The following is a 22,332-nucleotide window of genomic DNA, read 5'->3' as shown; positions in this document are numbered from 1 at the left end:
CTAAGCTATAGCTTTGTCAATCTCCTTCCTGTCTCCCACAATGACCGTTCCTTTTACTGTGCCAGTGCATCAGCAGTCATTGCCCTGTGTGCAATTGCTTCCAGGATATCCATTCATTTCATTTGTAAACAAGGCCCTTGCCAACTACTCATTGTATTTGATAGTGTTGTTCTATTGACTCTAAATTAAACATGATGGATAGGTGGCGATAACTTGCCCTGTCCTATAGCCTCTGTGCCTGGCTATAATTTTCATCACCTACAGTGGTGGTATGGCTCTTATCTCAAGTAACATTAGTCCCCTCCCCTGCTCCTCTGACACTTTTTTTATCTCCTCCTTTTGTTCAACCTTTCTCATCACTAATTTAAAATCCTCATTGCTTGTCCACCACCACCCCTCAAAAAATCACCCCAAGTTTTTCCTCCATTTGTTTCTGTACTGAGTGATTCATTGTTTTCAAACATATCTCAGCTTTACTTGCCCTCTCTCCACTGAATTTACTGACTACTTCTAGTCCCTAAAATGTCTCCCTCCATATAAAAACCCTTGTTCATATTCAAGGTCAACCCCAAATTCTTGCCATCTCTGATTACTTCCTTTCTTTGTTTTATTAAAATGTGCAACAGTACAAACATGAGCCAAAAGCAAAATACTGCGGATGCTGGAAATCTGAAATAAAAAGACAAAATGCTGGAAATACTCAACAGATTTGGCAGTATCTGTGGAGAGAGAGCGTTAATATTTCAAGTCTGTGACCTGTCATCAGAACTGATGGAAAGTCATGGAACTGGATCGCACGCGCTCTCGCTCCCCTCCTCCCTCGCCCACCCCTCCCCTCCCTCCCGCTCAACTGCCGCTCCTCCCCTTCATCTGCCTTGCCCGCCCCCCTGTGCTAACTTCAGCCGCGTCTACTTTTCTATGTTCATCAAGGATGACTAATCGATGGATCATAGTGCAGATCTGGATCTAGGGACCATTAAAGAACTGCTGCGAAAATGTGAATATATCATCAGTATTGTAAATTCTAGGCCAGCAGCTCCACCGATGTAGGCAATAAAGTTTTTACTTTTGTGATGCTGCAGAAGCTGGAATTTAATGAGGATGTTGTCATGTTTCTTTGCAGTATGGCGGGGGTGGGGGGGATTTGCCATACTTGTCCTTGATGTGTAATCCTATATTCTCAACCATTCCCACTCAGATTCATAGAGAATAACATTACTTTTCTTTCTGTCAAGACCAGCATTGTATTTCATCTGTTTTCCTCTACATAAGTAAATGTAATGTATTTGGGTGTTCTATGGTAGAAATGGAATGAAGGCCAAATTACTTTTTCCCCGGTCCTCTTTCTAAATGATGTACCCTAGTGAGTAGTTATAGTGAGATGTATAGTAGACTCATACAGTCATAGGAAATAGGAGCAGGAGTAGGCCATTCGGCCCATCGAGCCTGCTCCGCTATTCAAACAGATCATGGCTGATCTACTTCTACGCCATTTTCCCCCACTATTTCCACAGCCCTCTGGGGCAGAGAATTCCAATTCACCACCCTCTGAATAAAGAAATTCCTCCTCAACTCAGCCTTAAATAGCCTGTCCATTATTCTGAGACTGTGAACCCTTGTTCTAGACTCACCAGACGGAGGAAACAGCCGATCCACATCTACCCTGTCACGCCCTGTTTAAAAAAAAAAAAAAAATTTAAGTTTCAGTGAGACCACCTCTCATTCTTCACAACTCTAGAGAATACAGGTCCAGTTTCTGGACAATTCCACCATTGCAGCGATTAGTCCGGTGAACCTCCGTTGCACTCCCTCAATGGCAAGTATGTCCTTCCTTAGATAAGATGAACAAAACTGTACACAACACTCCAGGTGCAGTCTCACTAAGGCTTTCTCCTGTACTCTAATCCCCTTGTGATAAAGGCCAACATACCATTTGCTGCCTTAAGTGCTTGCTGCACCTGCCTATTAGCTTTTAGTGACTTATAAACAAGGGCGTCCAGGTCTCTTTGGACATCATCACTTCCCAACCCCCCTCCATTTAAGAAATACTTTGCCTTTCTGTGATTTCTACCCAAGTGGATCACTTCACACTTATTCACATTATATTCCATATGCCATGTTCTTGCCCATTCACCTTAGCCTGTCCAAATCCCCTTGAAGTCTCCTTGCATCCTCCTCACAACTTACATTCCCTCCTAGTTTTGTGTCTTCTACAAATTTGGAAATATTACAATTGGTCCTGATATCCAAAATCATATATAGATTGTAAATAGCTGTGGTCCAAGCACTGATCCTTGCGGTACCCCAATATAGAAAGATGGCCTCCTTCTGTGCCACAATTCAGCCCATCATGTTTGCCCCAGCTGAAAAAACTAGCCGCCCAATCTAATCCCAACTTCCAGCACCTGGGCCGTAGCCTTGTAGGTTATAGCACTTAAGGTGCATTTCCAGATACCTTTTAAATGAGTTGAGGATTTCTGCCTCCACCACCAATCCAAGCAGTGAATTCCAGACACCCACCACCCTCTGGGTGAAAAAGCTTTTCCTCATGTCCCCGCTAATCCTTCTACCAATCGCATTACATCAGTGCCCCTTGGTAATTGACCCCTCCACGAGGGAAACAGGTCCTTCCTGTCCATTCTATCCAGGCCCCTCATAATTTTATACACCACAATTAAGTCACCCCTCGGCCTCCTCTGATCTAAGGAAAACAACCCTAGCCGATCCAATCTTTCCTCATAACTACAACTTTCAAGCCCTGGCAACATTCTTGTAAATCTCCTCCGCATTCTCTCCAGAGCAATTATGTCCTTCCTGTAATGTGACCAGAACTGGACGCAATACTTCAGCTGTGGCCTAACCAGCGTTTTATATGTTTCAGCGTTACATCCCTGCTTTTGTATTCTGTACCTCAGCCAATAAAGGAAAGCATTCCATATGCCTCCTTCACCATTCTATCTACCTGTCCTGTCACCTTCAGGGACTTGTCTACCCTTCTCAATATCCTCCCATTTATTGTCTATTCCTTTGCTTTGTTTGTCTTCCCCAAATGCATTACTTTTTTTATTCATTCATGGGATGTGGGCATCGCTGGCTGGGCCAGCATTTATTGCTCATCCCTGATCGCCCTTGAGAAGGTGGTGGTGAGCTGCTGCCTTGAACCACTGCAGTCTATGTGGGGTAGGTACACTCACAGTACTATTAGGAAGGGAGTTCCAGGATTTTGACCCCGTGTCAGTGAAGGAACGGCATTTTCGTTCCAAGTCAGGATGGTATGTGGCTTGGAGGGGAACTTGCAGGTGGTGATGTTCCCTTGCATCTTCTGCCCTTGTCCATCTAGGTGGTAGGGGTCGTGGGTTTGGAAGGTTCTGTCTAAGGATCCTTGGTGTGTTGCTGCAATGCATCTTGTAGATGGTACATGCTGCTGTCACTGTGCGTCAGTGGTAAATGGAGCAAATATTTGTGGATGGGGTGCCAATCAAGCGGGTTGCTTTGTCCTGGATGATGTCAAGCTTCTTGAGTGTTGTTGGAGCTGCACCCATCCAGGATAGTGGAGAGTTTCCCATCATACTCCTGACTTGTGCCTTGTAGATGGTGGACAGGCTTTGGGGAGTCAGGAGGTGAGTTGCTCGCCGCAGGATTCCTAGCCTCTGACCTGCTCTTGTAGCCACGGTATTTATTTGGTTACTGCAGTTCAGTTTCTGGTCAATGGTAACCCCCAGGATGTTGATCGTGGGAGATTCAGCATTCATAATGCCATTGAATGTCGTGGAAAGATGGTTAGATTCTCACTTGTTTGAGATAGTCGTTGCCTGGTACTTAAGTGGCAAGTTACATTCAGGCCACACATCAGCCCATGCCTGGATATTGTCCAGGTCTTGCTGCGTTTCTACACGGACTGCTTCAGTATCTGAGGAGCCACGAATGGTGCTGAACATTGTGCAATCATCAGCAAACATCCCCACTTCTGACATTTTGATTGAAGGAAGGCCATTGATAAAACAGCTGAAGATGGTTGGACCTCGGACATTACTCTGAAGAACTCCTGCAGTGATATCCTGGAGCTAAGGGCATTGACCTCGAGCAACCACAACCATCTTCCTTTGCGCTAGGTATGACTCCAACCAGTGGACTATTTTCCCCTGATTCCCATTGACTCCAGTTTTGCTAGGGCTCCTTGATGCCATACTCATTCAAATGCTGCCTTGATGTCAAAGGCAGTCACTCTCCTCCTCTCTGGAGTTCAGCTCTTTTGTCCATGTTTGGACAAAGGCTGTAATGAGGTCAGGAGCTGAGTGGCCCTGGTGGAACCCAAACTGAGTGTCAGTAAGCAGGTTATTGCTAAGCAAGTGCTGCTTGATAGCACTGTCAAAGACCCCTTCCATCACTTTACTGATGATCAAAAGTAGACTGATGGGACGGTAATTGGCCGGGTTGGATTTGTCCTGTTTTTTGTGTACAGGACATACCTGGGCAATTTTCCACATTGCCAGGTAGATGCCAGTGTTGTAGCTATACTGGAACAGCTTGGCTAGGGGTGCGGCACGTTCTGGAGCACAGGTCTTCAGTACTATCGCCGGAATGTTGTCAGGGTCGTAGCCTTTGCAGTATCCAGTGCCTTCAGTCGTCTTGATATCTTGTGGAGTGAATCGAATTGGTTGAAGATTGGCATCTGTGATATTGGGAACTTCAGGAGGAGGCCGAGATGGATCATCCACTCTGCACTTCTGGCTGAAGATTTGTTGCAAATGCTTCAGCTTTATCTTTTGCACTAATGTGCTGGGCTCCCCCATCATTGAGGATGGGGTTATTTGTGGAGCCACCTGCTCCTGTTAGTTGTTTAATTGTCCACCGCCATTTATGACTGGATGTGGCAGGACTGCAGAGTTTAAAACTGATCCGTTTGTTGTGGGATCGCCTAGCTCTATCGCATGCTGTTTACGTTGTTTGGCACGTAAGTAGTCCTGGGTTGTAGCTTCACCAGGTTGACACTTCATTTTGGGTATGCCTGGTGCTGCCCCTGGCATGCCCTCCTGCACTCTTTGAACCAGGGTTGGTCCCCCGGTTTGATTATAATGGGGGAATATGCTGGGCCATGCGGTACAGATTATGAGGGGCCTGGATAGGGTGGACAGGAAGGACCTGTTTCCCTAGTGGAGGGGTCAATTACCAAGGGGCACTGATGTAATGCGATTGGTAGAAGGATTAGAGGGGACATGAGGAAAAGCTTTTTCACCCAGAGGGTGGTGGGTGTCTGGAATTCACTGCTCGGATTGGTGGTGGAGGCAGAAATCCTCAACTCATTTAAAAGGTATCTGGAAATGCACCTTAAGTGCTATAACCTACAAGGCTATGGCCCAGGTGCTGGAAGTTGGGATTAGATTGGGCGGCTAGTTTTTTCAGCTGGGGCAAACATGATGGGCTGAATTGTGGCACAGAAGGAGGCCATCTTTCTATATTGGGGTACCGCAAGGATCAGTGCTTGGACCACAGCTGTTTACAATCTATATATGATTTTGGATACAGGGACCAATTGTAATATTTCCAAATTTGTAGAAGACACAAAACTAGGAGGGAATGTAAGTTGTGAGGAGGGTGCAAGGAGACTTCAAGGGGATTTGGACAGGCTAAGGTGAATGGGCAAGAACATGGCATATGGAATATAATGTGAATAAATGTGAAGTGATCCACTTGGGTAGAAATCACAGAAAGGCAAAGTATTTCTTAAATGGAGAGGGGTTGGGAAGTGATGATGTCCAAAGAGACCTGGACAGCCTATCCAGTCTGTCTTCATAACCGAAATGCTCCAGCCCAGGCAACATCCTGGTGAATCTCCTCTGCACCCTCTCCAGTGCAGTCTCATCCTTCCTATAGTGTGGTGCCCAGAACTGTACACAGTACTCCAGCTGTGGCCTAACCAGCATTTTATACAGCTCCAGCATAACCTCCCTGCTCTTATATTCTGTGCATTGGCTAATAAAGGCAAGTATGCCATATGCCTTCCTAACCACCTTTATCTACCTGTGCTGCTGCCTTCAGTGATCTATGGACAAGCACCCCAAGGTCCTTCTGACCCTCTGTACCCCCTAGGGTCCTACCATTCATTGTATGTTCCCTTGCCTTGATAAACCTCCCAAAGTGCATCACCTCACACTTGGGATTAAACTCCATTTGCCACTGCTCCGCCCATCTTATCAGCCCATCTATATTGTCCTGTAAGGCTTTCCTCCTCACTATTTACGACACCACCAATTTTCGTGTCTTCTGCGAACTTACTGATCATAGCTCCTATATTCACGTCTAAATCATTAATGTACACTACAAACCATAAGGGTCCCAGCACCGATCCCTGCGGTACCCCACTGATCGCAGGCCTCCATTTACAAAAACAACCCTCTACCATCACCCTCTGCCTCCTTCCACTAAGCCAATTTTGGATCCAATTTGCCAAATTACCCTGCATCCCATGGGCTTTTACTTTCTTGACCAATCTCCCATAGCCCGCCTTTATGTTTCGAGCTAGCTTGCATTCATAATCTGTTCTCCCTTTCTTTATCAGTTTCTTGATCCTCCTTTGGACTCTAAATTGCTCCCAATCCTCAGGCTTACCACTTTTTCTGGTGACCTTGTAAGCCGCTTCCTTTGACCTAATGCAATCCTTAAATTCTTTTGTTCGCCATGGTTGATTCCTGTTGGTTTTTTGTGTGTTAGAGGAATGTATATTGTAAACCATGTAATACTTCTTTAAATATTAGCTATTGCCTGTTTATCATTAAATCTTTTAATGTATTTTCCCAATCCACCATAGCCAACTTGCCCCTCATACCTTCGCAGTTTTCTTTGTTCAGATTTAAGACCCATTGCGTCATTGCAACAAGTCGCCCAACAGGTAGTGTCCTGGAAAAATGCAGACACAGAAATTTCTATCTTCGCATTCATATAATAGTACCTCAGGCTTTCGCATTGAATATTAGGGGACTGCACTGTCATCATACTTTTGTACCAATGGAATTTTAAAGCATGTTAAAAGCTGAATGAGAGAAACAACTTTTTCTTTAATGCTGGAGAATCCTACTGACGCAACTGCCGCAAATGAAAAGCATCTTTTACTGTGTTATAATGAGTTTTAAAGAACTGATGACATTTTGTTTTGATTGGAAAGGATTTAATACCTGCCTAAGAATTGCCAGGTGCTTGTGCTATAATTCTAGTTCTGTTGGATGTACAGAAGGTATTGGAAAAAGTATGTAGAAATTTTTAAATTGGAATTACTATCTTTTTTTTTGTAGGAGCCGAGGTGAAAGGCGAATGAATGCTTTTGAATGTGTGCGAAGAGTATACCGCTCTGATGGTATCAGAGGCTTCTACAGAGGAATGTCTGCTTCCTATGCAGGCATCTCCGAGACTGTGATTCATTTTGTAATTTATGAAAGCATAAAGCAAAAACTGGTGCAATATAAGACATCTTCAAACATGGATCCTGAAGAAGATTCTGTAAAATATGCTTCTGACTTTATTGCCCTGATGCTAGCTGCTGCAACATCTAAAACATGTGCCACCAGTATAGCATATCCACATGGTTAGTATTTTTTGTGTGCATCCGAATCTTTCAGTTTTTATTTGGTGCTTTTCTCAGTCTGTTTTTTCTACTCTCTTTATTTATGTCTATTCTATGTGTGTGTGTAGGGTAGATAAAATGTATTCTGATCTTTGAGCCCTCACTTCCTCTTTGCTCTTGTCCTCTTCCTATCCCCATATTCCTTCATTACTATTTTTGTGGGCATTATCTTTGACTTGTTAAATAATTTCTGCCTGGATACATAACAAACCCTATGGAGGCACAACTTGTTTATTGCATCAAGCCCATTTTCATAGTTGCATATGTGGAAAAAGTTATACAGGTCCGCAAAAAGTTCTAGACAAACTGTTGAATATCAACCTATAATACATTATACCAGCCTGCTCACTTTGTACTGATGGGGGATCCGCAACCCAAACTGATCCCATCTCCATCTTGATCAGAAATGCTGAAGTTAGGTTATTAGGAGTCAGTAATCTAGCTGTAGATTTAAAGTCATTGCCTTAAATTTGACATCAATTTATGTCACCTACAAAGTTTTTAGTGGTTTTCAATATCACTTGGAACATCAGATTATCCAGAAATAATGCAATGTTCTGTAAACCACATGTACAGAAGTGTAACCGAACAAACTTTATAAATGCGAAAAGGGGGAGTACAGTCATAGGAAATGGATGAGGCTGTGGATTATGGATTTGAACATTCTTTCGATATTATGAATCAGCTTTCTAGTCCAGACTGATGAAATTAAAGTCTTTGCTGGATGTGAAGGTGCCAGTTGAAATGAAATTGGACAATGGCACTGTTGAGATGCACATAATTTTGATCATAAATTGACTATTTTAAAATTTCTTTTGTACAGAGGTCATAAGAACTAGGCTACGAGAAGAAGGAACAAAATACAGATCCTTTTTTCAGACATTCTCATTAGTAATATCTGAAGAAGGTTACAGATCACTCTATCGTGGACTTATCACTCATCTGGTCAGACAGATTCCAAACACCGCTATAATGATGGCCACCTATGAGCTTGTAGTTTATCTGCTTGATGGATAATGAAAATGCTGATATAATGTAAGAACATGGAAGACCAAAGGATTTGACTGGACCAGAAGACCCCAGATAATTTTAACACTGAGAAAGACGAGTCAATTGTGAAGATTTAACCTCCTGTTAAGACTCAATGACTGTCTGATTCCTGAAGAAAACCTGCACTGATCTAGAGGCTGGCATTCGTCACTATGGCAATGACTTAAAGACAGAATCACTTCACTTGGCAGGGAACAGTTGAACAAATCAAAATTTTACATTATCTTAGTTCAGTGTTTATGTACCAGATTTCATTATATTTTTTTCCCTAAAGCTTTCAATTTTAGTGGTTTGACTGCTCTTTTTAATCGCACAAAAATAATTCTTACAGCCCCTTAGGTGAAAATACGATGTGAAAAACAAATCTACCCTTTTTACCATGCACATTTTTGCCAATAATCAATGGTAGTTGAGGTCCTCACCCATATTTTCTAGAACTACCTTTATTGATCATATTTTAAAATGAAAACTTAAAAATGTTTTAAATTCATCTTTCAATATTGGATATTATATCATGGTACTAGGGTTTATTTTACAGTTTTTGAATAAAGCCAGAAATGCAGTACTTGCCATCTAATTTCCTGGCACAAAAGTTTCCCCTCAACAGCAGAAAAATTGTGGTCTTATTTCCCTAAAGGAAATACTTGGCAGGTTCACATAACATTGAAAATCATTCATTTTTATTACCCAACTATGCAGAAATCTAATTGAACTTGATGAAGTGCTCTGCTGATGATTCAATATTTTTAGAATTGGTTTACTTGGCATCTAAAATATGACAATGAATGTAAGGCAAGATAATTTAAGATTGATTTGTTTAGTGTTCCCCTTAAAATGTTGCATGTACTTATTGTGGGATATATGTAGGCTGTATTAAGAATTTTGAGAAACAGAAATCTACTGTTAGAATAATTGGATCATAAGGTAATCAGCCTGTTGATACCTACAAAAAGGATGTTAATATTTTAAAGGAAAAAAAGGCAATACTCCATTATATGTTACAAGTATGAATTTTATGCTGAAGTAGGTTGCTTTGTCTAGAAAATTTCCTAAAGCACTTTGTGGCCTTTCTACCTTGTGGATTTTTTTGTTCTGATGGCTTCAGTTCATAAATGGTCAAAATTGTGTTAATAGTAAACCTTTCGCAAAGTCTCTTCAGTCTAACATAGTTTCCATTAAGAGCTGTGCATTGTGCAATATAAATTGCTTCTAAATCCATACTCTGTCATACAATTTATGTATTTTTGGATTTTGTTATGCTACAGCACGTTATTAAGCATCTGCAACCTATATTTGCATTTGTTGAAACCCGCTTAACAAATGTATTTTATTTTTAAATCTCACTTTGCCTTGTGGTATTTTCTCTGATCATAATGTGGAACTTAAGATACCATGCTAAGATCTCTCCATATTTTGATGGAGTACAATTTTGTTTATCCAAACCTTTTTAGATGAAACGGATTCTTTTGAGCTGGGCCACAGAAACCAAGTTAACGTTTTTAAGTTTAAGAAACAGAATGTTGATGATCAGTGCACTGTGTACAGATAAAAATGAGAACTGAAGGATGTGTTGCAGAGAATTTATTTACAACTCGATTTAAGACATTTTTCAATACAGTTGATAGACGTTTGGGTGCATTTGGCAAGTTGTACTAGATAAAGCAGAATAACTTCATCAAAGAAGTAGCACCAAGGCAGTATTGATGTGATTTTTATGGCTTTGTTATCTGCGCCTATCTTTAAGTGTAAATCTATTTTCAAAAATATTAACCATCCGGACGCACAAGACTTGTATTGAGCTATAATGCCTAGAATTTATTTCTGAAAAAGTTTTCAAGGTTAGTTTTCATTACTGAGTATGTTTTATCCTGGAAGAATCTGGTCTGCACTTGGGCTGGGATTATGCAGCTTCTACATTGCCTAACCATTGTTTTTAATTTTACAACAAAACCAATAATTATGTGATCACTCAGGCTAAAGAATTTGACATCCTGAAGTGTAAAGAAGTTAAAGATGCCAATTCAGTTTTTTAAAAAAAACTGATACCTTGCAACAATATTGCTGTTAAATTCCAGTCCCAAAGCGTGCTTGGTCCTTTTGCACAATGCATCCTTGGATGTAAATAATGTATGTACGTACTCTGTACAAAATCATTAATTCTCCATTCTTTATGCACTTTGGATGCTTTTGCATTGCAAAGGATTAAAATTAGATGCTAATGCAATTTCATTAGTATGCCTTGTATATGGTATTCCTGCATGTTTCTAAATACAGTATATTGGCCTGCTGCATAAGGATATCTAAACAGCTGGAAGAAACAGATTTACAAGTTCAGACAAATATACTACTCATCCAGTGTTTCAGATTGACCAATATTTGTGCATTCAGTTTAAGGAACGGCATTTGTATTTACATGACTCAGATTTACTCACTCTGGTTTTGATGTCTATATAATGAGATTCTTGTTCCCATCTTTGTATAGAATCTTAATACCTTTCTGTATTAATAGGTGTTGGTTTGAGTAAAAGAACGCGATGTCTAGGTTTACTGCTAAATAATTTTTTTGGTTCATTCATTGTGGGAATTTTTTTTTTAGATATTTGTCCAAACAATTAACATAATTGAAGATCAAGTTGAAATGGCAATCCCAATTTATTTCTACTGCAATAAGGAACAAGCTATGGTATTTTTCTCAATTTGAGGAAGTGAAGACTAAAATAAGCTGAAAAGACTTGCTGATGTAGTAATGCTCATAGTCCTTTTGTCTAAAGTTTTATCTGTCTTTAGTACAGACTGTGAAAGAAACCATGCCATTTTCTGTACGTGTATTAGTATAAACACTAGAGGGAGATGGTTGCTCTTGTAAATTGATCTAAAAGACATGGGATACAACAGAGTTCCTTTGCCCATATCACTTGGGCATTTCACTATTTTTCTGGACAAAAGACAATTAGCAGAGCTGACCAATATTCCAAAACTCCTTGCTTGAAGAAGGTGACTCATGCCGTTATATGGCTCTGCAGATGCTGTGTTCCTCCTTTTGGCTCACACAAGTGCCCATTCTTAGTGTCTTAACTGTGGACAGTGAGTTTGAGTGTATTGGTGGTTCATGGAGATCAACAATCATAGTTGAGCCTGATCCTGTTTTCGTCTGATGCCTGTGTGCACATTCCTATAGGGGGTCAGTAGTGGGAATGCTGACTGATTTTGTAACTTCTCTCTTGGGACAGTGAGGACAGTTCTAGTGCTTCACCATCCCAGTTGGGTTGAGTTCAGCTAACCGGTGTGGGAATTCAAATCTTCCTGGTCTATTAAGTGTAGTGCCATACCATGTAGGCTGTTTACTCTTTTAACCACCAAGAAGCAGTGATATTCACAAATTCTATTCCTCCTGTTAAAGTACTGAAGTTTTCCCTTTTTAAATATAATATCTGGGACATGTAACAAGATTGGGCATAAAAGTAACAATTCATAAGTTAGTTGTCATTAAATGATTGCAGGTTTTGTTTTTAAAAAAGACCTTGTATCATACCGTTTACTTTGTTTCTGAAGTGGGGAACAATGTTAATTGTTACACTCCCTTAACTAGCTTGAGGCCACCGTGATCAAGTCATAGCCTTTAAGCTCTGCATATTTTTTTTTTCCCTCTGTTTTTAAATGTAATGACTTTCACTACATTTTGGTTTATGAATATACTTTGTCAGCTGCTGCTTCAAGTTTTCTTGAGTCAGGTAATTTCTAACATGAATGCTAGTAAATATTTTGCACATAAGGATTAATATTTCTGTTATTTACAGGAAGCTTCTGTATGAGGTAAACTACTCCGGTCGTATATGCAACTTATAAATGTTGATTCATAACTTACCTGCTTACAAACTCTTGACTATAAATGGTAGAAGTATGGGCATGGTATTAGAATGTTTGAGTTCACATACGTAAAGCTTTTACAATTATTTGATTCAAGTTCAATTTTCTAATTGAATAGAATTGAGCTGTTAATCTCTTTTATGGCCTTTTGTGCAAATAAGTTATTGTTGGACCATAATAACCATTTTAGTGACTAGCCATAAATATTACTAGTGTCCAAGAAGATGTACTCTACAAAATGTGATTGCACAATCTGTTTTTGAAGTGCCCTTTTCTGCAAATTAATATTGAAACCAGCCAAGCGTTTATTTTCTAGAGAAAATATTACCACCTTTTAGTTATTTGACCGTCATAATGAAAACGTGAGAAATGTTGGCAGTGTTACAAAGCTCAGCAGCTTTGCCAGCAGAGAACAGGATTATCCCAGTCAGGTGACCATTATTTGAATTCCAGTCTTGATAATCTGTAAAGTTATTCCATTCATTGCCTTTTCCTTACCTGTTCTTAGCCAGGCAACTAAATTGAAACCTGAGCAGTAGACAAAAGTTCCATTACATGAGGAGCAAAAGCTATTTGGGCCTGCTGTGCAGAAGTATATTTCTTGTCAGCTGATCACAGAGCACTGAAAGCAATGGAGAAGTACCAAACCCTGGTCCTGCTTCTGTTTCAACTGAAGGGGGAAGTATGGCAGCTGCAGATCAAATGAAGGGAAGATGACCGTTTTTGTATATGTTTGACAGAAGGAGGACGCTCAGAGGCTGTAGCTCCCATACTGCCACTGTCTTAAACAGATATTTATGTAAATAAAAAAGTGTATATATAATTTGATTCACCTAATTTTTTTTTCATCTTTTTATAGCTCCGGTTTGGGCATTGGTTTTTCAATAGAATGTAATTGAACAGCAAATGGTGTAGGGGGTATCATATTGGCCTGGATAAAAGATTGGCTAGGAAACAGAAAGTAGGCATAAATGGGTCAGTTTCTGGTTGACAAAATGTAATGAGTAGTGTGCCACAAGGATCTGTGTTGGGGCCTCAACTTTGTACCATTTATATAAATGACTTGGATGAAGGGACTGGAGGTCTGGTTGTTAAATTTGCTGATGACACAAGATAGGTAGGAAAATAACTTGTGAAGAGGACATAAGGGGGCTACAAAGGGATATAGATAGGTTAAGTGAGTGGGCAATGACCTGTCAAATGGAGTATAATGTGGGAAAGTGGGAAATTGTCCACTTTGACAGGAAGAATAAAAAAGAAGCATATTATCTAAATGGTGAGAGATTGCAGAGCTCTGAGGTGCAGAGGGATCTGGGTATCCTAGTGCATGAATCGTGAAAAGGTTAGTATGCAGGTACAGCAGGTAATTAGGAAAGTTAATAGAAAGTTATCGTTTATCGCGAGGGGAATTGAATACAAAAGTAGGGAGGTTATGTTTCAGCTATGCAGGGCATTGGTGAGACCACATCTGGAGTACTGTGTACAGTACTGGTCTCCTTATTTAAGGAAGGATGTAAATGTGCTGGAGGCAGTACAGAGAAGGTTTACTAGACTAATACCTGGAATGGGTGGGCTGTTTTATGAGGGAAGATTGGACAAGCTAGGCTTGTATCCGCTGGAATTTAGAAGAATAAGAGGCGACTTGATTGAAACATATAAGATCCTGAGGGGTCTTGACAGGGTGGATGTGGAAAGGATGTTTCTCCTTTAGGGGTCACTGTTTAAAAATAAAGGGTCACCCATTTAAGACAGATGAGGAGAAATTTTTTCTCTGAGGGTCGTGAATCTTTGGAATTCTTTTCCTCAAAAGATGGTGGAAGCAGAGTCTTTGAATATCTTTTAAGGCCGAGGTAGATAGATTCTTGCTAAGCAAGGGGGTGGAAGGTTATGGGGGCTAGGTGGAAATGTGGAGTAATCAGTTCAGCCATGAACTTATTGAATAGCGGAGCAGGCTCAAAGGGCCAAGTGGCCTACCCCTAATTCATATGTTCGTAAATGCATCAACTAACTTCATGAAGACTTTGTGCATTTTCTTGAGCAAATATTCAAATTGGTGCTTAGTTAAATTTTTCCATCTAGATTGCTTAACATTTCTGGATGGTTATACAATTCTTTAAACAAAATTACTGTAGTAAACAAATTCTGGATATCTGATCATTGTGAACTAAAGATTTTCACAGTGCAATGTTAAACATTTCATTGTGACTATTGCAAGAAAAGATTATATAACACTTGTTTTAACATTTTGTGCAGCAAAGGAAGTTTAAATTTAAAGCAGCTGACTAATTTGGGTGGAATTTATGGACCTTCATGTTTGTGTCTAATAGCTGGAAAGCATACTTTATTGTATTGAGTAATAAACATAATTGTTCACTTTTTTACATACATTAAAATGTTAGTTACAGTTTAGAAAACATTACCAGAACACAAGAACCTATAATTAATTTGATTTAAAAATAGATATTGGGGTACCACTAAATTATTCATATGCTAATTTCTGCACAGGACAATGAAAACATGGATTCCAACAGGAAAGCTGGCATTTAACGATATTAAGAGTTCAAAGTCCTCTTTTGCTGCTCATAGAATCCATTTGTATGTTTACATAATACTTGTTCAGAAAATCTGTTTTGATAATTAAGGGCAAAGTCTAATGAATTTGCATGGCTTAATCTTCCCGTCCTGCGTTGTTTACAATCGCGAGACTGTAAAATTTGAGGCAGTTTACAACCAGTGGATGGAATTTCCTCTGTTAATGTTCAGTTGTCTTCATTTTATGTTGCTAATGCTAAAAGTTGAGATATTAATCTATCAATCTGCCTTTCTTCCCCTAGCTCCCACTACCACACAAATTTGCAATGTAGAATAGAGGTGAAGTGTGTGTACTTCAGATACAGTTAATCTGCTTTTCTGAACAGTATTTTATAATGCAAAAAAAGAATCTTACAAACTGTGAATGATACTTGTCTCAATATTTGTAGCTTTTTATATTTTTATTTGTATAATGAAGGCCCTTCAGTTCTCTATTTTCTCTCTCACTCCAGATTCAAAGATAATTGTCTCCCAACCTCCCCATGTGCAGGTATTGAAAGCCTTTATCTGTCGAGCAGTTGCTCAAATTATGCATTTCGTAGTTTTGAAGTGTAGGAAACCATTAGGACAATGGACAAGTTTATTACTAATTTGGCGTCTGGTTTTGGCACACTAATAAGCTGACTTACAACAACTTTGCCTACATATTTTTAGCAGTTACTATTTTGTGTATGTTGTGAAATGTTAATAAAGTTGAAAATAGTTGTGATTGTTGTGTTTAATTGTGGATCTTTTTGTGTGTAATTTCAGCATCGAAGCTAATGGCTTTCTGTAATATCCCCCAATTCTGTTTTATATTCTTGAATTCAAAGTTCACTGATTTACAAAATCCTTTTGATAAATTAAAAGGCAAAGTATTATGTAAAGATTCATGAAAGGAGAAATTATGAACTAGTAAATTGAACTCAAAACTGGATGAAGAAAGAGGTCAGGTGACCTATACTGTGAATACACATGGGAGCTGCTGAAACCCTGAAGCAATTGTCATGTCTGGTCAAGTGGTGAAGAAAGTGTTATTGAATGGGCAATTTACATTCCTGTTAATGGCTTCCTCTGTACAAGTTGGACCAATAATGTCTTTACAGACAGAGACTCCAGATTCAAACTCAGGATGTGTGAAAAACACCACTTTTTCAAGATGGCATGGAGATGAGTAACATCCAACATGCATTGTCTAACACCATTTATGAAAACACATGGAAGAGAAGATTGGATCACCTGACAGAAAATGTCTGAATTTTTAATGAGACATTTTCTGTGAAGAAAGTCAGAAGGAGATGACCCTATCCCAGCAAGATGGACCCTGCCAGAATACCATTTAAACTACCTGGAGGCAGCAATGAAAGATGACTTTGAAACTCCCTACCTGAGAAATTATAACTTTTTTTTTTTGCCATTGAACTGTGCCTGAGATTTAACCAAAGACGTCTACTACAAAGCATTTGTCACTTTCCAAAGTTTGATGTCCGTGAACCAGGATAAAGGAAAAACAGGCCTGCACCATTTATAAATCTCTCCTAGGGCAACCAACAAGGTTCTTTCTTTCAAACCATCAGACCTAAATACAGGCCATCTTTTAATCTCTTGTCTATGTGGGTATGTGAGTGGGTTGTGATGTAAATATTTTTGAGTATTATTTAATAAACATTTTCTTTAAACCTATACAAAAACCTTCATGACTGTTTGTTTGTTTGTTTGTTGAGCATTAAAATGCTCAAGGGTTATGTCAAGCAACCCCCCACACACACCTGCCAAGACTGAGGCACACATTATTTTGCCACATAAACATTAAAACTTAAAAATTGTAAGTTTCTGACTGGAAAGATATTTGCATAGTACCAGACAATGTGGAAACAAAGAGAGCCAGTCCCTGCCCCCCAATACACAGAAAGAGATAAAGCCGTGTGCTCACGGAGTAAAGATCTCTCCTGCGACTGAGAATATCTCCTCTCCTGTCTGCCTGCATCATCTCTTCCCACAGAACTGAATCTTGTGAAAACACGTGAAACTAAAAGAGAGAAAGATTTCCGATTTGAACATGGTTTTTAAGACTACTGGGCCCCAATGAAACACAAGACCACAACTTCAATCAAGGACTACAACGAGCTCGAGAAACAGTAACAAGATATTGCCTCAAACTGTTCCACTTTATCTTTTTTCTGTCCCTATCTGGATGTTTATATTGCATGTGTATGCTAGCATAGGTGCGTTATATAGCCGTAGGCGTGAACAGTATAAGTGTTTAAGTTTTTAAGGTTTAATAAATTTAATCTTTCTGCTTTAAACCAAAGAAAGCCTGTTTGTGCTCATCGCTTTGCCTTTATAATTGGGAACTGTGAGCAAGGATTCACAGAAAGGGGAGCTCAAAACAGTGTGTTTAAAATTAAACCCAGCTACAATAAGAACAGGTAAAGACAGCAAAAGACCCCTAGACACATTGCCCATCTGGTTGTAACAAAAATGCATTTGTAATAAAAAATTCGATCTTCGGTCAGTTGATAGGGGTGGTTTCCCTTTTTCACTTATAGTTTCCAACCGGTCTGTAACAGAATGGGGGCTCATGAGCCAGAATCTGAAACATTAGATTGAATGAATGATTTGAAAGCGGGAGGAAAATTCATCCCTAAAATTATAAACAAAAAAAATCAGGTTTTCTAGTATTTTTACTGTGCTAAAACACTTAAGACATGGCAGTCAATGCCAAAGCTTTTGTAGAACAGGGAGAATTATGTGGTCCATTAAATCTATTATATATTGAAGACTTAAAAGTTCTCGCTACGGAGGAGGGAGTAATTTTAAAGCCAAAAGCAAGGAAGCTGGAGATCCTTAGAAATTTAGGTAGTCATTTTAATATAAGTCCAGAACCAGAAGAAACTGGCATGGAACATGAGACTGACTAAGTCGCCTTAGCTAGAATTCAAATGAAAATGTGGAGAATGGAATTGGAGTTTCAAAAGGAAAGGGCGAAAGTTGAATGAGAAATGCAAAGGGAGGCAGCGGAAAGATAGATGGAAAGGGAGAGAAAGGATGAAAGTGTAAGGTGAGGATGCCACCAGTAATTCAAATGCAGAGCCCAATTCGCAGCAAATCTTTGATATTATGAGACCCAATTAGTGCCAAAATTTAATGAGGATTAGGTCAAATTGTATTTTCCCTCTTGAAAAAATTGCCCACAGGTTGAAATGACCCTCCTTTTCCAAGGTGAATTAATCTGAAGAGCCGATGAAGCTTTCTCCATGTTGTCAGAGGGCAGCTCTTTAGATTATGAATAAACCAAAATTGCTATTTGAAATGCCTATGCGTTAGTCCCGGAGGCATACTGGCAAAAATGTAGAAATATTAGAAAAAGGCCTGCTCAAACCTTTTATTAAATTTGACTTTCGATCGCTGGATGAGATCGTTGAAGTTGGAACCCTCGTATGAGAACTTAGAGAGGTGATCCTATTCGAGGAATTTAAAAATAACATTCCAATTAGTATAAAGATCCATACTGAGGAACAAAGGATGTGAGATGGTGCTGCAATGGCAAACGATTGAGTTCACATATAAAACCCTTCTTTCAAGGAAAGCCCTTCCCTAATAATCCTCGGACTGAAAGTGGAATTGTGACAGACGTTGGAGTGGTAGTGAAAGGGAGAATAGGAGTGAGAATGCAGAATGCCCTCCACAAGTAAGGAAAGAAGGTGCAGAGGGTATGAATGATTTCCATAGACCCGTTTGTTCCCATTGTAGTTAAAGCCAGCACATGAAAGCTGACTGCTGGAAGTTGACGGGGAAGCCGTCAAATGATGGGTTTTGTTGGGGTTCACAAGGCTTGTCCAGGACAGGGTGCCAAGGTAGACCAGATCACAGCCCTAACCACAGTGAGTGACCTCTAGTGCAGTAGAAACAGACAATCACCCAGGGTTACCAGGATTTTGTCTTACAGGGAAAGGTGTCCCCAACCCTTCTAATGAGGCGAGCAAGTCCATTGCCCTATTCAGTTATATAGGGGCCAGTCAATCTTTAATACTGAGTAAAGACAGGACCTTCCCACCAGAGAGCTCGGAAAATGGCATTCAAGGCAGGTATGTGTCTGTACCTCTATATGGAGTCCACTTAGAGTGCAACCTAGTCTCTGGACCAGTTACATTAAGGATTGTTCCCAGTCTGCCTGTGGCTGGAATAGATTTGCATGAGACTCCGGACCCACAGAAATGTGGTTGACTCTTAACTGCCCTCTGAAATGACCTAGCAAGCCACTCAGTTGTCAAGGGCAATTAGGGATGGGCAACAAATGTTGGCCTCACCAGCAACACGAACATCCCTTAAAAGAATTTTTTTTTAAAACTGCTTTCAAAGAACCCTTTAGCAGAGCTCTGGTAGATTGTGTGGGACCTTTACCCAGAACTAGGACCAGTTTCTAATCCAAACTATCATGGATATGGCCAACCCATTCCCATACCCTTAAGAAATATTACAGCCAAAGCTGTGGTCGAGGGGCTATCTTTTCTTGTGTGGGTGTGAGTGGTTTACGTTGCAAATATTTTACAGTATTGTTTAATAAACATTAATCTTTAAACCATTGAGAAAACCTTTCATTTGTCTGTGACCATTAAAACGCTCAAAGGTTAAAACACATTTCTAATAAAAACGCTGTCTTTGGTCAGTTCAGAGGTGATAAAGGGAAACCACCTCTATCATTTCCCACCTGTGTATAACAATTATTAAATCAATTGTGAACAAATTTCCAAGACTGAAACTTTACTTGGTTTTGTTGCTAGATTTCAAAGCTTGTAATTTCAAATTAGTCGAACAAATCATTTAAAAGACGTCAGATGTCAATATAAATGTTCTATGTGATTCAACTTTTCCAGGATTCTTCAGTTTGTGTATTTTTTAATGCAATTTTGAAATCAGCATTTCCTTGATCCATAACATTCTGAGACATCAGGTGAGACACAAGGTCAGATTGTCAAAGATTTAAGATTGCCTTATCAGTAACATTTGTTTCAGGATTATTCTGTCTACCTTGGAGATATCAGAATCTACTAAAACGTTATTTACTCTCTTTCCCAGGACATGCTAACAGCATTGAAAAGATGCACAAAACAGTTATTCTAGATGCTGTTCATAGTGGCCACATGCTACAATTTGATCCTGGTCCCACCCAAAGTATCTTTCACTTCAAGCATTTATGGAAAATGGTTACAACAGAGAGGATTTCATGATACCCTTTAAGAAAAGTGCATTACCATGTAAGGTCTGAGCACCCTTGGATTTGCCAATAATCTACCACTTCTAGTACTGAGATGACTCAGTAAGAAGAGTTATTTATGTCTTCTACACAACTGAGGATCTGGGATCAGAGTGCTTTTTATTTTCCAAGAGTGGACCATTTTTTCTGGGGTTTTTTGTTGCTGAATTTCAAGACTATTGTAAGTGGAAGTTATTCAAATAAGCCATTTAACAGACTTTTTAGATATAAAAGTCATGTGATGTAACTTGCAGGATTTTTCACTGTACATAACCTATTGAATATTGTGACACCTGTTTGATTACGTACAACATAGGAAGTGGTTGCATGTTAGTTATAAATTGAGAGATTTAAAGGGGTCAGATAATTTTGTAAGAAGCCATCATAAATTAAATCAATACTCACCAATATTACCTCAACAGATTTTGATTTCAGACTGGTAATTATGCTCTGCCCATTGTTATGACCGAGGTGGGAGGAGCGCACTGTTAATTCATAGGTCACAACATATCTATAAATTTTCCCACTTACCAAAATAGCCAATTAGATATTCTATTTGCCCCCAGAATAAAGCACACCAATCAGGTTTCTTTAATAAACAATGAAATTATCTGTTTATTATAAACAAAGACTTAACCAATAATAAAGTAAATATATATGTGAATTGAAATATTAAAGCCCCATATTTTATCCTAGACCTCACACACATGCACATACGTCCAAAAACTGGTTAACTGGGAAATAAAAGGGATTTTTGTTTACAACTGTTACAAAGGAATGGAAAGAATAAAAAAAAACTTAGTCTGCAACCATCGTGAAGGAAGTCCTTTGTTTTGGCGAGGTGCCCCAAAGTCGAATATTTCGCTGCCACTAGGAATTTCTCCAGGCGAGGTTGATGAACAGTCTGTTTGGGTAGGCGTTCAAAGAAATTCAACTGCAGAAGGCTTCGCATTCGTCTTGCAGCAGGTGTGCAGTAACAAAGTTTTAGTTCTCACACATATTCAATACAAAGTTCATTTGAATATGCAAGGTTTCTGCAAATATTCAGGGTTTCTTCAAAAATACAGGAGACAACAGTACAAAGGCTTTTGCTTTTCAAGAGCAGGCATTCTTTAAAGAGAGGTAACAGTGTCCTGGATGTTCTTCTGACCTCCAACAACTCCCTTTTAGTCTAAAAAAGAAGCTGGCTTTTTAACAGTTCAAAGTGAAACTAAAACAGTTCCCAGGTTCAGTCCCATGGTAATATATTTTGTTGTCACAACAAAGAATATCTCAAGTCAAATCTCTGTGGTGTTTACTTGAAATCATAGGTTTTCCAGTACTTGTTTACTGGCCAACCCTTTAAAAAAAACACCCAAAGGTCAGCCTCTTCAGTTTAAAAATATAGATTCCAAGCTTTAACAAATAATATGTGGAAATTCCGGTACACCATCTCTAAAGATGTGCAATTATATTTTTGTAATTTCACCTGTTCAGAGTATCACCAAGGCACATTCTGGTGAGCAAGCAGACTGCTGACCTGGTGGGCCTCTGCTGCTTTTATCCATGTACTGATCGCTGGATTAAAAGGAGCCTAGAATTTGCTGGCCTCTGTCTGAACTTTCTTCACATTTCCACCCTGTCCTTCTAATGTACCTGTCAAGATATTTGCTGCTGTGGACCTGTGCCCTATGATTCTGAAAAACAACACATTGGAACTCTGGTAATCCTGTGACACTATAGAAAAACTACGTGTTTAAACTATTTACATTAAATTCTCTGTTTTGGTGGCAAAATGTCCTTGGATTTGGAGATTCAGGATTGTCTCCAAGGCCAGTTCAAAGATGCATCCCTCCTTTGTGATCAGTGCATGTACTCGAGGGATGTCCATCAATGATGATATCAGTGTAACCCAAAGGTAGAAGTGAGCCAGCATTGTGGGATTATTGTTTTTACACTGTTAAGTAATGGGAATAATTGGAACAAAAAG

The 22,332-nt window shown here is 39.5% G+C and overlaps 1 protein-coding gene across 3 annotated transcripts in view; it reads left to right on the top strand.

Moving 5' to 3' along the window:
* Positions 1 to 11,226, top strand: part of slc25a36a (solute carrier family 25 member 36a) — a 65,021-nt gene extending 53,795 nt beyond the window's left edge. For all 3 annotated transcript variants that reach the window (XM_068042115.1, XM_068042114.1, XM_068042113.1), the window contains exons 6-7: positions 7,290 to 7,579; positions 8,442 to 11,226. In XM_068042115.1, coding sequence (XP_067898216.1) covers positions 7,290 to 7,579; positions 8,442 to 8,635 — 484 coding nt within the window. In that variant the 3' untranslated portion in view covers positions 8,636 to 11,226. The remainder of the gene's footprint in view (positions 1 to 7,289; positions 7,580 to 8,441) is intronic.
* The last annotated feature ends 11,106 nt before the right edge of the window (positions 11,227 to 22,332 follow it).

This window comes from Heterodontus francisci, chromosome 11, assembly GCF_036365525.1.
Source record: "Heterodontus francisci isolate sHetFra1 chromosome 11, sHetFra1.hap1, whole genome shotgun sequence".
NCBI classification, from domain to species: Eukaryota; Metazoa; Chordata; class Chondrichthyes; order Heterodontiformes; family Heterodontidae; genus Heterodontus; species Heterodontus francisci.
The sequence above is the reverse complement of the archived record's forward strand: the minus strand, read 5'-3'. Positions and strand labels throughout refer to the sequence as shown.